The sequence below is a fragment of the Onychomys torridus genome, chromosome 2, assembly GCF_903995425.1.
Source record: "Onychomys torridus chromosome 2, mOncTor1.1, whole genome shotgun sequence".
Lineage (NCBI taxonomy): Eukaryota > Metazoa > Chordata > Mammalia > Rodentia > Cricetidae > Onychomys > Onychomys torridus.
In genome coordinates, this window is record NC_050444.1 from 77,149,078 (window position 1) to 77,161,382 (window position 12,305).

Consider the following 12,305-nt stretch of genomic DNA (forward strand, 5'->3'; position numbering starts at 1 on the left):
CTACTGGTCCAGACTCTCTAACCTAATGCCTCCCACTCTCTGAATTCCAACACCCTAGTTTCAAAGCCACCACAGTTGCTGACCCTGAAGCCCAGGGTGTGGACATTACACTTTGATTTAGGATGTAATGTGAACCAGTGCTCAGTGGTCTCCTATTTCAGAAAGAACATGTTTGTTTTCACCTGACTATTGAGAACTCAGTGCATTTCCTCTAAAAGGGGAGAAACCTATCATAGTTAGGTCACCAGGCTAGTTCAGAGATGCATACCAGTCAACATCAAGAACAGAGAACCACAATATGCCCTACCACTAACTATAACAATTTTTCTTTGGAATATATATTCAAAAGTTCCTTGAAGATGACAGCCAACAGTGAGAATTTCTCCTACTCTGAAACATGTTAGGAGCTCCCATACTTAGAGCAAGAGTTGCAGGACAGGATAGGCCAGGAGAGGCAGAGTGGCCAACAGCTGGAGAAAGCCATTGGTCCAATGAGAGCACATATCCAAATATCTCTCTCTCTCTCTCTCTCTCTCTCTCTCTCTCTCTCTCTCTCTCTCTCTCTCTCTCTCTCTCTCTCTCTCTCACACACACACACACACACACACACACACACACACACACACACTTACGATGTATTTACATATGTATATGCAAGATATGAATTACAGTCAAATAAACATTCATGTGCCTGTCTAGGTTAAAAAAAGGTTCAAAACTTAATTTTTTTAAACTTTATGTGTATAGCTGTTCTGCTTGCATGAATGTCTGTGCACCATGTACATGCCAGGTGCCACTGGAAGCCAGGAGAAGGCACAGATCCCATGGAGCTGGAGTATCTAACACTAGCCACTGTGCTTAACCACTAAGCCATTATCTCCCCAGCGGTCAATCACCAAACTTTTCAAGTACATATACTGGTACCTCTCAATTTAATAATGAGATACATAATGGTAAACCCATCCTAAATTGAAAATGTATTAAATGAAAAATGCATTTAATACAGTTAGAACACTTCCTTACTCTGTCTGTAAGACTCTAGGTTCAATTCCCCACGGGGTCCCCACAAAGAAATGCATCTAGAAAGCTAACCTATCAGCGCAGTACAGTGTAGAGCGTCAGCTGATTCTGTTCAGCCTCACATCCCTCCAGAAAGCTGCCCCTCACTGACACTGCCCAGTATCATGACAGAGGATCATAGTATTGAGGGTAAGCTTGAGAAGAGATCAAAATTCAAAGTCTAATTTTTGCTCAACTTATGTGAAGCAAACATGTATAAGTTAGGGTCCATCTGCACATGCATGTCTGCACATGTTTGAGACAAGGAGGGCGGGAAAAGACAGGGAGAGAGTCATATGCCACCTAACAACATTTTCATCAGCAACAGGCCAAATTTACAATGGTGGCCCCATAAAATTATGCCGTCTAGGCACTGAAGAGATGGTTCAGTGGCTAAGAGCACTTGCTGCCCCTGTAGAGGACCTGGGGCAGTTCTCAGAACCCCAATGGCAGCTCCAGTTCCAGGGATCCAATGCCCTCTTACGGCCTCTATGAACACCAGGCACACACATGATGCACATTCATACATGCAGGCAAAAGATTCATATACATAAAATAAATCTCTAAAAAAGTGAATTTAAGACATCCAAGAACATCGTCTGCTACATAGTGAATCCAAGGCCAGCCTGTGACAAATGATCCCTTGTCTGAAAAAAACTATTAGCAAGGCCATAGCCACCTTGGGTTATGCCGGGTACTCTTTGGAATGTTCTCACAATAAAATAACCTATGACTAATTTTCCAGAGCATGTTCCACTGTGAAATGACAGCTTCCTGCTTTATGTAAATATATACACATACACACAAACAAGATGTACACACACACACAAGCAAGACATACACAAACACATGCACATATGTATATACACACACACACACACACACACACACACATGCACACACATGAGCAAGTAGGTCAGTACCTTCCTTACTTCTGAACACAAGCTTTCTGATGTTTCCTAGTGATATTTCCTAGTGATGACCGGAGCATAGGAAGACAGGGTAAGTGTGTAGAGAGAAACTGCTGCTACACACACACACACACACACACACACGCACGCACGCACGCACGCACGCACGCACGCGCGCGCAAGCCCATGCTCATGAGAACTAAACTGACTCCTCCTGGATGTCACTTGGTCTTTAGTTTCTTCTTTGGTCTAATAGACCACAAAGCAATAAGTGAAGAAAACTCAGCACCCTCCCAATGCTTTAGGTTTTATATAGACTTTCCTCCTTATCTTTTACATATAAACTAGCTGTGTTACATGACTTTTGTTTTCACAAATTTAATTGCAAAAGTATTTAATAAATGTTAAGGGGAATTGCAGAAAAGGTAAACAAACCATCTTTAAAATGTGGCCATGGGGCTGGCATCATAGCTCAGTGGGCAGAAGCCCTTGCTTGCTGCCTGGCCTGACAACCTAAGTCTGTACCCAGGACCCACATAGTAGAAGGAGAGAATGACTCCTTCACACTGTCTCTGCCCTGCACATACCCACCATGGCACCTGCCTAGAAAAATAAATAAATGTATAAAGAATGAACAAATAAAAGAGTGATCAAACCTGCCACCTAGTGGACACTATTGGGAAATGCAGTTTGTTATATAAAGCTGAAGATTTCCAAGTATAAACAGCACAAGACTATATTTGCTCTCTTAAAAAGGAGCTAAAATTTTATAAATATATATGTATATATATAGTTAGCTGTGCTACATTCAACTAAGAAAATGGTTCATACTTTGAAATGATGTTACTAAAGATTGGGGGGACCCCACTAAGTTCAATGAAATCGTCCTCCCATTCGTTCAACCAATTAGGGTCTGATGTCTTTGCTGTCTTTCCCACAGAAGGCACTGGGGATGGAGCCCGGGCCTGCGCATGGGAGGCAAGTGCTTTCTCAGTGAGCTACAGTGTGACTTCTCTCTTCTCCTGTTTTGTTGTTGCTGCTTTTGTCCTTTGTTGGTTTGTTTTGTCTTATTTGGGGAACCTGTCTTACAGCCCAGGCTTCCAAGAGCTACAGCTGGGCTGGGGATTTAGCTTAGTGGTAGAGTGCTCGCCTAGCAAGCACAAGGCCCTGGGTTCGATCCTCAGCTAAAAAAAAAAAAAAGAGAGAGACCATAGTGCTACAGCTTCAGGTGTGCATTTCCCAACTTACAGCACTTAAGACAATCAACACATCTTCATTTGATTAAATACAGCAGGATATTAACTACTGTCATCTATTGGAGTCAAGGCAATTAAAATAGGAAAATTAGATAAAACTTTTACTTCCAAACTGTGTTGATGATAAATTAAGACACAGAAAACTGTTTCCCAAAAATTCACAAAATGATATTGCAGATTTTTGTTTTTCTTCTACGTCTATTCAGTTTACAAAAGTATTTCAGCACATACCCATAGTGTGTGTATGTGTGCATATCTGTGTACACATATATGTGTGTGTGCAAGTGCCCACAGTGTCCAGAAAAGGGTGTCTGATACTGTTAGGTTTCAGTTCCAGGGGGTTGTGAGCCACCCTGCATGGGTCTCAGCAGTCCTTGTCCTGAGAATGAGGATTTGGCTTGTCATTTGTTCTACATCAGTCATGCCCACTGCTATCACTATCTCCCCAGACATTACCTATCTTGTTACTGTCCATACTGTCTTCTGATACCATGTGCTCATCACCACTGTTACTATTAATAATAATTAATAAATTCTCTCCTCTCTTCATTTTCTTTTTATATAAGATTAACTATGTACTATCTAATATAGCAGCTGTTAGCCACAGTAAGGCCAGTCTGAATTACGATGTGTTATATGTGTAAAATACACCCCAGATTTGGAAGATTTAAGATGACAAAGAGACTAAAAAAGTTTTCCACGGTTCCATGTTGAGTAGCAAAATGATACTGGGAATAAAATATGATATGAAATCCACTTCACAAATTTCTTTTTCTTTACATAGCTACCTAATTTTTTTTTTTTTTTTTTTTCCAGAGCTGAGGACCGAACCCAGGGCCTTGCAAGCGCTCTAACAATGAGCTAAATCCCAAACCCCTTTTTTTTTTTGGTATTTTTAAGACAAGGTTTCCCTGTGTAGCTTTGTGCCTTTCCTGGAACTCAAACTCATTTGGTAGCCCAGGCTGGCCTCGAACTCACAAAGATCCTCCTGGCTCTGCCTCCCGAGTGCTGGGATTAAAGGCATGCGCCACCACCGTCCGGCTGTTACCTAAATTTTTAATTAGGTATGTGTCTGAAAGACCATCCTGTCTTTTTCATTGATGTAATGATTCACCCAATTTATTTTGTGATTATCAAATTTGGGCCAGACAGTTCTAGGCAACAGAACTACACAGCGAACAGGACGTTTCAACTCCTCGCCCGTGTGGCTCATCATCAGCACCTTTTCCACCCAGTGGGACACCTGGCCAACAGGAACTGATCAAGGAGCATTTGATGACCAATCCATTTGACTGTGGTGGTCTGCTCTATATATGAGATGCCAGAGTCCTCCTTTCTTTGTGACTGGGACATGGTTTTAACTTCATGCTGGGTGTAGTCATAAGGCTTTCACTTTCTCATCTGCCACCGTGATTTCTTCTCTCTTGGGGCTACTTCTTCAGTCTGGTTTTATTTGTGGCTCCCCCAATTCTGAAGTTTGTCTATCAGGGCATTTGACTGTTTTAAAAGACTAGTTCTTATGATAACTGATATTTTTCTAAAGTCTCTGTTTTCTAAATATCCAGCATCATATTCACAATTATAAATGCCATAATGTTATTTACAAATGAATCACTGAGTTCACCAAAATGTTACATAGATAACATGATATTAAAAGGCTATCAGTCAAAAGATAGAAATGTTAATTCCTAAAAGGGATCGTAGGACCAGTGTACAGCTAATTTTATTACTCTTTATTTTCTTTTTCATGGCATGTTTTTGCCTATGTAGAAACATTAATAAAAACATTTTTTTTTTTTTTTGAGACAAAGTCTCAACTATCTAGCCCAGGAATTCAGTATTTTTACTAGGCTGTCCTCTAACTCACAGACATCTGCCTGCCTCTGCCTCCCAAATTCTGGGAATAAAGGCATGCAGTACCAAGTCTAGCAATGAATGTCTTCATATACAAGACTTTGCAAACTAAACCAAAGATATGAAAAGAAAGCCTTTACACATTCCACTATTCTCTCAACTCCCAACGCCGAATACAAATATTAAGAGCACAGGCCACGTGTAGGCTGCTGGCCAGAGTAGTAACTGAGAGTGGACACTGACTCTCCTAACTCTCCCCTGCTGCTGAGGGAGGGGGTAGCAATAAGCAAAGAGAGCACACTTGAAATTCTGAAGACGTCCTTTGAAGCGTGCAGGGCTTCTGTACTTACCATGGGCTTTGGAAGCGAAAGATGGTCGTACTTCTCTCCTACAAATAACATACATCACTTAAGAGCTTTTTCTACTGATACAGTTTTAGTATTCACATTTGGCTTTTAAAATAGCAAACAAAAATGAGACATTGGTTGCGATAATCTAGACTGTCGTTTATATGGATTCAGATATGACAGCATGGCTTGCAAACATGAAGACTGTCAACTCCAGCATCTCTAAGGTACCTCCAATGCCAGAGCTCACCCAAGCAAAGGAAAAGGAAAAGCAGAATGTGTCATTGGGATTGACTTCCATTTCCTGGTAGACTGACTCAGAGTGATCCTTCCCCCAGCTTGGTGCTCTCAAAACCAGAATCCTCTCATCAGGACCAGTATCTGTGCTTTTCCCTTCCTCCACATACCAAATCACATCATCTCCAGCTACGCTCACTCAGGGACAGGACAACCCCAGTGAACAAGACAGGAGAATGAAACAAAGCACATAGGTCTGGGGGCCGTGAAATGACGCACAGCATAAAGTAGTAACAGAAAAGGAGGGCAATCTACAACGTCCATTCCACCCCTGCCTGTCTGCCATTCTGCTGGCTTGCAGACCAGTTTACAATACATGATTTGTTCTTGGGTTTGTTGGTTTGCTTGTTTGTTTGTTTGTTTGTTTGTTTGTTTGTGACAGGGTTCTCTGTGTAGTCCTGGCTGTCCTAGATCTCACTCTGTAGACCAGGCTAGCCTCGAATTCAAGAGATCGGCCTGCCTCTGAGGTTTTTGGTTGTTGGTTTTGCTTTATTGTTCTTCCTTGTGGTGCTGGGGATTAAACCCAAAGCCTTTCGAAAACAAACCCCAGCTATACAACTAACCCGAAGCTGGGCTGGTAATGGCTTCTTTTTCCTCTTGTTTTAAACATTTACCTGCTAGTGTGAGTGTACATGCATGTGGATGTGCATGTGCATGTGCATGCGGAGGTCAGAGGACAACCTGTGGGAATCAGTTCCCTTCTTCTGCTTGGTCATCAGGCTTAGTGGCAAGTATCATTATCTGCTAAGTTGTGTCAGCAGCCCAGTCTGGCTCACAGACCTCTTCTTTTCAAGGAAAAATGAGGTATAGTCAGCTATATATAATACTGACTTTAGACTGAAATTATATATATATATATATATTTTGTATGTGTGTGTGTGTGTGTGTGTGGTTTTTCAAGACAGGGTTTCTCTGTAGCCCTGACTATCCTAAACTCACTCTGTAGACCAGGCTGGCTTCGAACTCACAGAAACCAACCTGTCTCTGCCTCCCAAGTGCTGGGATTAAAGGTGTGCACCCCAACTGCCCAGTCAAAATTTCTACACTTCCTAGTTCTTTTGTTGTTGTTTTGGTTTTTTGTTTTGTTTTGAGACAGGGTTTCTCTTTGTAGCTCTGGCTGTTCTGGAACTCAATCTGTAGACCAGGCTAGCCTCGAATTCAAGAGATCTGCCAGCCTCTGACTCCCCAGTGCTGGGATTAAAGGCCTGTGCCCCCACAGACAGGCTAACTTTACTCTTTTTAAAACAAAGTCTCATGTAGCTCAGCTGACCTCCAACTCACTATGCAGCCAAGGATGACCTTGAGCTTCTCTGACTGTCCTGCCTCCATCTCCGGAGCACTGGGATTTACAAGCAGACGTCTCACATCCAGTGTATGCAAAGCTTGGGGATTGAACCCACAGCTTTGTGCATCCTAGGCAAACAGTCTACAAGTAAGCTACATCTCCAGTCCATGAAATGATAATATTTTGGGAAGAATGTATTAACTAAAACACTATTATTAAAACAATTTTTACCTTTAAAATTTTTTCTTGTGCTCACCAGGGCTGATTTATTACCAGGCAGCTTGATTTCTGTTTCCTTTGGCTGAGGCCGATCTACAGGATGGATTGCTATTAAGGGCCAGTTAGTGGAACTTGAAAAACAATGATCACTTGGATAAGTTCTTTAGAGCATCAGAATTACAGGGGAATTTTTTAAATGATTTTTTGGCCTTGGATTTGGGAGGAAGGAGCTGCTTTCCTGCCTTGCCTCCAGCCTCTGGCATGAAATGGTGAACTGCAAGAAGACTGCCAGCAGATGACCTTAGGTCTCCTGGAGCCTCAGCATTTACAGCCCTGGCATTCGAGTCTGACTCCTTCAGTCTTGAGACACCATAAAGAGGGTACAGTGGTTACTTGGGCACAGCAGGCTTAGGAAGTAAGTAACCTTGTGTTATCTAACCTTGTGATCCTCCATTGTTGCCACAGCCCTGAAATGCTGACATTTGCTTTCCCAGAGAGTTGACAGAGGCACCGTCTCCACGGCTCTTGTATCTCTCAGACACAAAAGAGTTGAAGCAGACTACAATGTCAAGAGAACTAAGCACACTGGAAGGAGCTTTTGCACAAGGTTTGTTTGCCACCATCACCATCCACCTTAGAGTATTTGCAACCCAGTCAATCCCTGTGATCCCTTAGTTCTTATTTATTTGCTAATCCAATGTAAAAGTAAAAGAAACCACAGCGACTGTGCCATCCAAAAGCAAGTAGAGAATTTTGCTTTAATATTAGCCTGTCCACAGTGGATAGTGGGTGAGGACAAGAAGGCCACGTGTGTGAACAATTCAGCACCCGTCAGCAACTTAAAAGAATGTGTATTTACTTTCTGTGTGGGGTGGTTTGGCTTCATGTAGCCTGTGTACCACACCTGTGTCAGACAAGTGTGGGAACCCCTGGGACTGGAGATACAGATGGTTGTGAGCCATCATGTGGGTGCTGGAAACTGAACTAGCGTTCAGTTCTAGGGAGAAGAGCAGCCAGTGCTTGCTGTGGGATGTCCTGTATGCTGTGAATATATGTTGCTATGATTGATTGATAAATAAATGCTAATTGGCCAGTAGCCAGGCAGAAAGATAGTGTAGGCAGGACAAGGAGAGAGGAGAATGCTGGGTAGAAGAAGGCTGAGTCAGGAGACACTGGCAGCCACCACAAGGAGAAGCATGATATAAGATACCAGTAAGCCACGAGCCACATGGCAAGGTATAGATTAATAGAAATGGATTGATTTAAGATATAAGAACAGGGGGGTTGGGGATTTAGCTCAATGGTAGAGTGCTTGCCTTGCAAGCACAAGGCCTTGGGTTTGATCCTCAACCACCCCCACAAAAAGATATAAGAACAGATAGCAAGAAGCCTGCCATAGCCATACAGTTTATAAGTAATATAAGTCTCTGTGTGTATACTTGGGGGACGCAAGTGGGAGAGATTTGTCCCGACACAGGAAAACTTCAGCTACAAGTGCTCTTGACTGCTGAGCCATCTTTCCAGCCCCATACACCAGTAACTTTTTGTTTGTTTGTTTGTTTTTTTTGTTTTTCAAGGCAAGGTATCTCTGTGTAGCCCTGGCTGTCCTGAAACTCACTCTGTAGGCCAGGTTGGCCTCAAATTTCACAGAGATCTGTCTGCCTCTACCTCCTAAGTGCTAGGATTAAAGGCATGTGCCACTAAGCCCAGCTCAGCAATTTTTTTTTAAATGGGTAAGAATGGTAACACTTATACCATACATTTGCCTGCTCTATTTACTCTAACTTCGTGTTTTAAGGTGGAAACCTGAGGTGAAAGAACTTACCCAAAGTCACAAAAATGGTTTTAATAAAAAAAAAAAAAGAAGAAGAAAAATATCTAAAACATGTTGCAAGATGATGTTCAAAGAAAGGGCAACTCAAAGGGCCAGGTAAGAACTTCGCTCTCAGATTCTTACCCACGGTGAGACACTGGCACAATAACGTCTACAAACTTCCATTTCACCATTAGTAAACTCCAGAAATAGTGTGTGTCTCTTGTGTCACTCTTAGATTAAATGTGATAAATGCACATCTGGCACTTACCAAAGGACCCAGCACAGTGAATCCTCACTAGACCGCAGCTGCTGCTGTTTGCATGACTGTACTAGTACAGGTGCGGACCTCTCGATGACTACATCTATCATTTTATGGACACAGAGGTTTCTGGGTTCCTGGGGTCACTCTGCTTTAGGTTCCTTTTACCATTCTAATTTCCATTGGAAATTTGACCCACCGTAAGAGGAGAAAAGGTTATTCTAAATTTTAGGCAAATAAAAGAGAAAAGACAGACCACAGTGTTGGTCAAACACCGTGGCCTAGAAAGTGAGATCCCAGACACTTAGAAGAAGGCAGCACAGGCCCTCAGTTGAGAGGTCAGCACAAAGAGAGAAACCTGGACTCACTCTACACTCAGCTGATGGTGTGCTTGCTTCCAAGGACATGGGAAGAGAACAAGTGATATAAAATTCTCTAACTTTTAAGTCAGCCAACATTTATCCTATGTGCTCATTTTTAACATAAAACATTTAAGTGCTCATCTCCAAGAAAATATTTAATTTGATGTTGTAACTTTAAATAACATTTTATTTTTAAGAAGTCATGCTTTACTGCTAACGGAAGCCATCATAGGGAAAATCTATACATACAGATAGACACATAAACATGAATCATTAGACATGGGACGATGGGCAGTAACCGAAACTACCAGTTAGTATTAGCATAAAGAATAACATGATGCCTTCCCATACACCATGCAGTGCTGCTTTATATGGTGTGCAAATACCACGGAACTTGCCCACCATGGGCAATGTCCCAAGTTTATGTAGTCATCACTGAGAGAGAATCTACCCAAGCAAAAGGAAGGCATTTTGAAAATCAAATAATTACATTCATTTCATTATGAATTCAGTAGAATTAAAGCAGAGGGCTTCTGTATTATACAGAGCTTTGGTACTAAAACTAAAGAAAAAAATGTAAAAGAAACAAAAATCTGGCTTGATTTCAGTAGGAAAACTAGAATGCCAATTTAGCTATCTACTACACTGTAGTCTAATAAATTGTATTGACTAGATCCTAAATAAGAACAAAACAATACTTTTGTCATTTCTATGGGAAACATCTTATAAAAAAATAACCCAGCTGGACTATATAACAAGATAATTTTGTATCCAGGGCTGAACATTACAAACAAACACGAGTAGTTATATGGAACAGTACACAAGTAAGACTGAACTATTTCAACAAGTGGGCAGTCTCTCACCTCGTCTTCCTTCAAACACGTCACTGATCTCTCTGAGCAGCGCTGCCATGTCACTAATCTGAGACTCCCACGCCTCACAAAACACGTCCAGGTTTTCCTTAGCGATTTTGCTAGACGGATGCAGCGTCAATGTCTCCGCAGCAGAAATGATCTAAAGGGACACCGGAAACACGGGTGCGAGCTCTAAAATCTCAGCCCTGGGAATCAAGCTGGACTTGACTGAGCCTTTACTGCTGACTTTTGACATGGCTGATTCTGGTTATCATTCATTAATAGTGCAGTGTGTCATCTGCCTAACTTGAGATAGTTATTCTGCATCCAACAGAATCTCGTTCTACAACTACCAGTGAAGCAAACACTGGTTTTGTTTTGTTTATATATCTTGTATGTATTAACCTTATGTGTGCGTGCACATGGTGGTGTGTAACGTGAAGGTCAGAGAAGAACCTGTAGGGTTGCTTCTGTCTTTTCACTGTGTGGGTCCAGGGGATGTCGTGAGCCTTGTCAGCAGGTACTTTTACCTACTGAGCCACCTAGTTGGCCCTGATTTGCTCTTTTACAATCAATGTCCTTAAGAATTATTAAGCTGGACTGGGCAGTGGTGGCGCATGCCTGTAGTCCCAGCACTTGGGAGGCAGAGCCAGGCAGATCTCTGTGACTTCGAGGCCAGCCTGGTCTACAGAGCAAGATCCAGGACAGGCACCAAAACTACACAGAGAAACCCTGTCTCCAAAAACCAAAAAAAAAAAAAAAAAGAATTGTTAAGCTGAAATGTACTTTTGTGACTTGTTACATACTGATATCTGTTGTGGAATATTATTTTAAGATGTGTTACATTCATTTATGCTGTGGAATATTGTTTAATGATGCAAAGATGTGTTGCATTCTTTTATGCTGCATTTAACTCTGTAAAGCTGTGTTTCTTTGCCTCCCTAAAATACTTAATTGGTCAAATAAAGAGCTAAATGTCCAATAGCTAAGCAAAAGAGAGGGATAGGTGGAGCTGCCAGGCAGAGAATAAATAGGAGAAGAAATCTAGGCTTGAGAGAAGGGGAAGGAATGAGAAAAAGAGAAGAGGATGCCAGGGGCCAGCCACCCAGCCACCCAGCCACCCAGCCACCCAGCCACCCAGCCACCCAGCCAGCAACAGAGTAGGAAGGAAAGAAAAACATAAAGAAAGGCAAAAAGCCCAGAGACAAAACATAAAGAGAAACTGGATAATTTAAGTTAGAAAAGCTGGCTAGAAACAAGCCAAGCTAAGACCAGGCATTCATAAGTAAGAATAAATCTCCATATATTTATTTGAGAGTTGGGTGGCAGACCCCAATGAGTAAAAAACAAACAAACAAACAAGCAAACAAAAAAACCAATAGGTATCTTTCTTTGTAGGCATATTATAGTGACTTGCATTGGAAACAGCTTCATCTAAATAGATACAATCTAGCATTTCAGCTAAATGAGGCAATTTCCAATTTAGCAGAAAACAGATGAGCCAGTGAAAGAACAGTATGTTCCAGTACATTACTGACAAAAACCCAGGTACTCTTCTCAGAGATGTGGCTCACTGAAGTGGACCCTTTTGCTTGCCTCCTCACGGTCTGTTACGTAGTCAAATAACACACCAACAGAAAGAATAACCTGCCATGTCCATACCTGTTGCCCAGTCACCTGAAACGTCTCTTCGGCATGTATGCAGGTTATTTCAAGGGGTTCCGTGCCAGACACATGCCGCAACAATTGACACATCTGCAAGAGAGCATGTCCACATTTCACCTTC

At 42.0% G+C, this 12,305-nt stretch overlaps 1 protein-coding gene across 1 annotated transcript in view; it reads right to left on the reverse strand.

The window, feature by feature from the left end:
* Nucleotides 1-12,305, reverse strand: part of Ctnnal1 (catenin alpha like 1) — a 57,508-nt gene that overhangs the window by 7,125 nt on the left and 38,078 nt on the right. The window contains exons 10-12 of the mRNA XM_036177827.1: nt 12,182-12,274; nt 10,529-10,679; nt 5,431-5,468 (exon numbers count right to left, since the gene is read on the reverse strand). Coding sequence (XP_036033720.1) covers nt 5,431-5,468; nt 10,529-10,679; nt 12,182-12,274 — 282 coding nt within the window. The remainder of the gene's footprint in view (nt 1-5,430; nt 5,469-10,528; nt 10,680-12,181; nt 12,275-12,305) is intronic.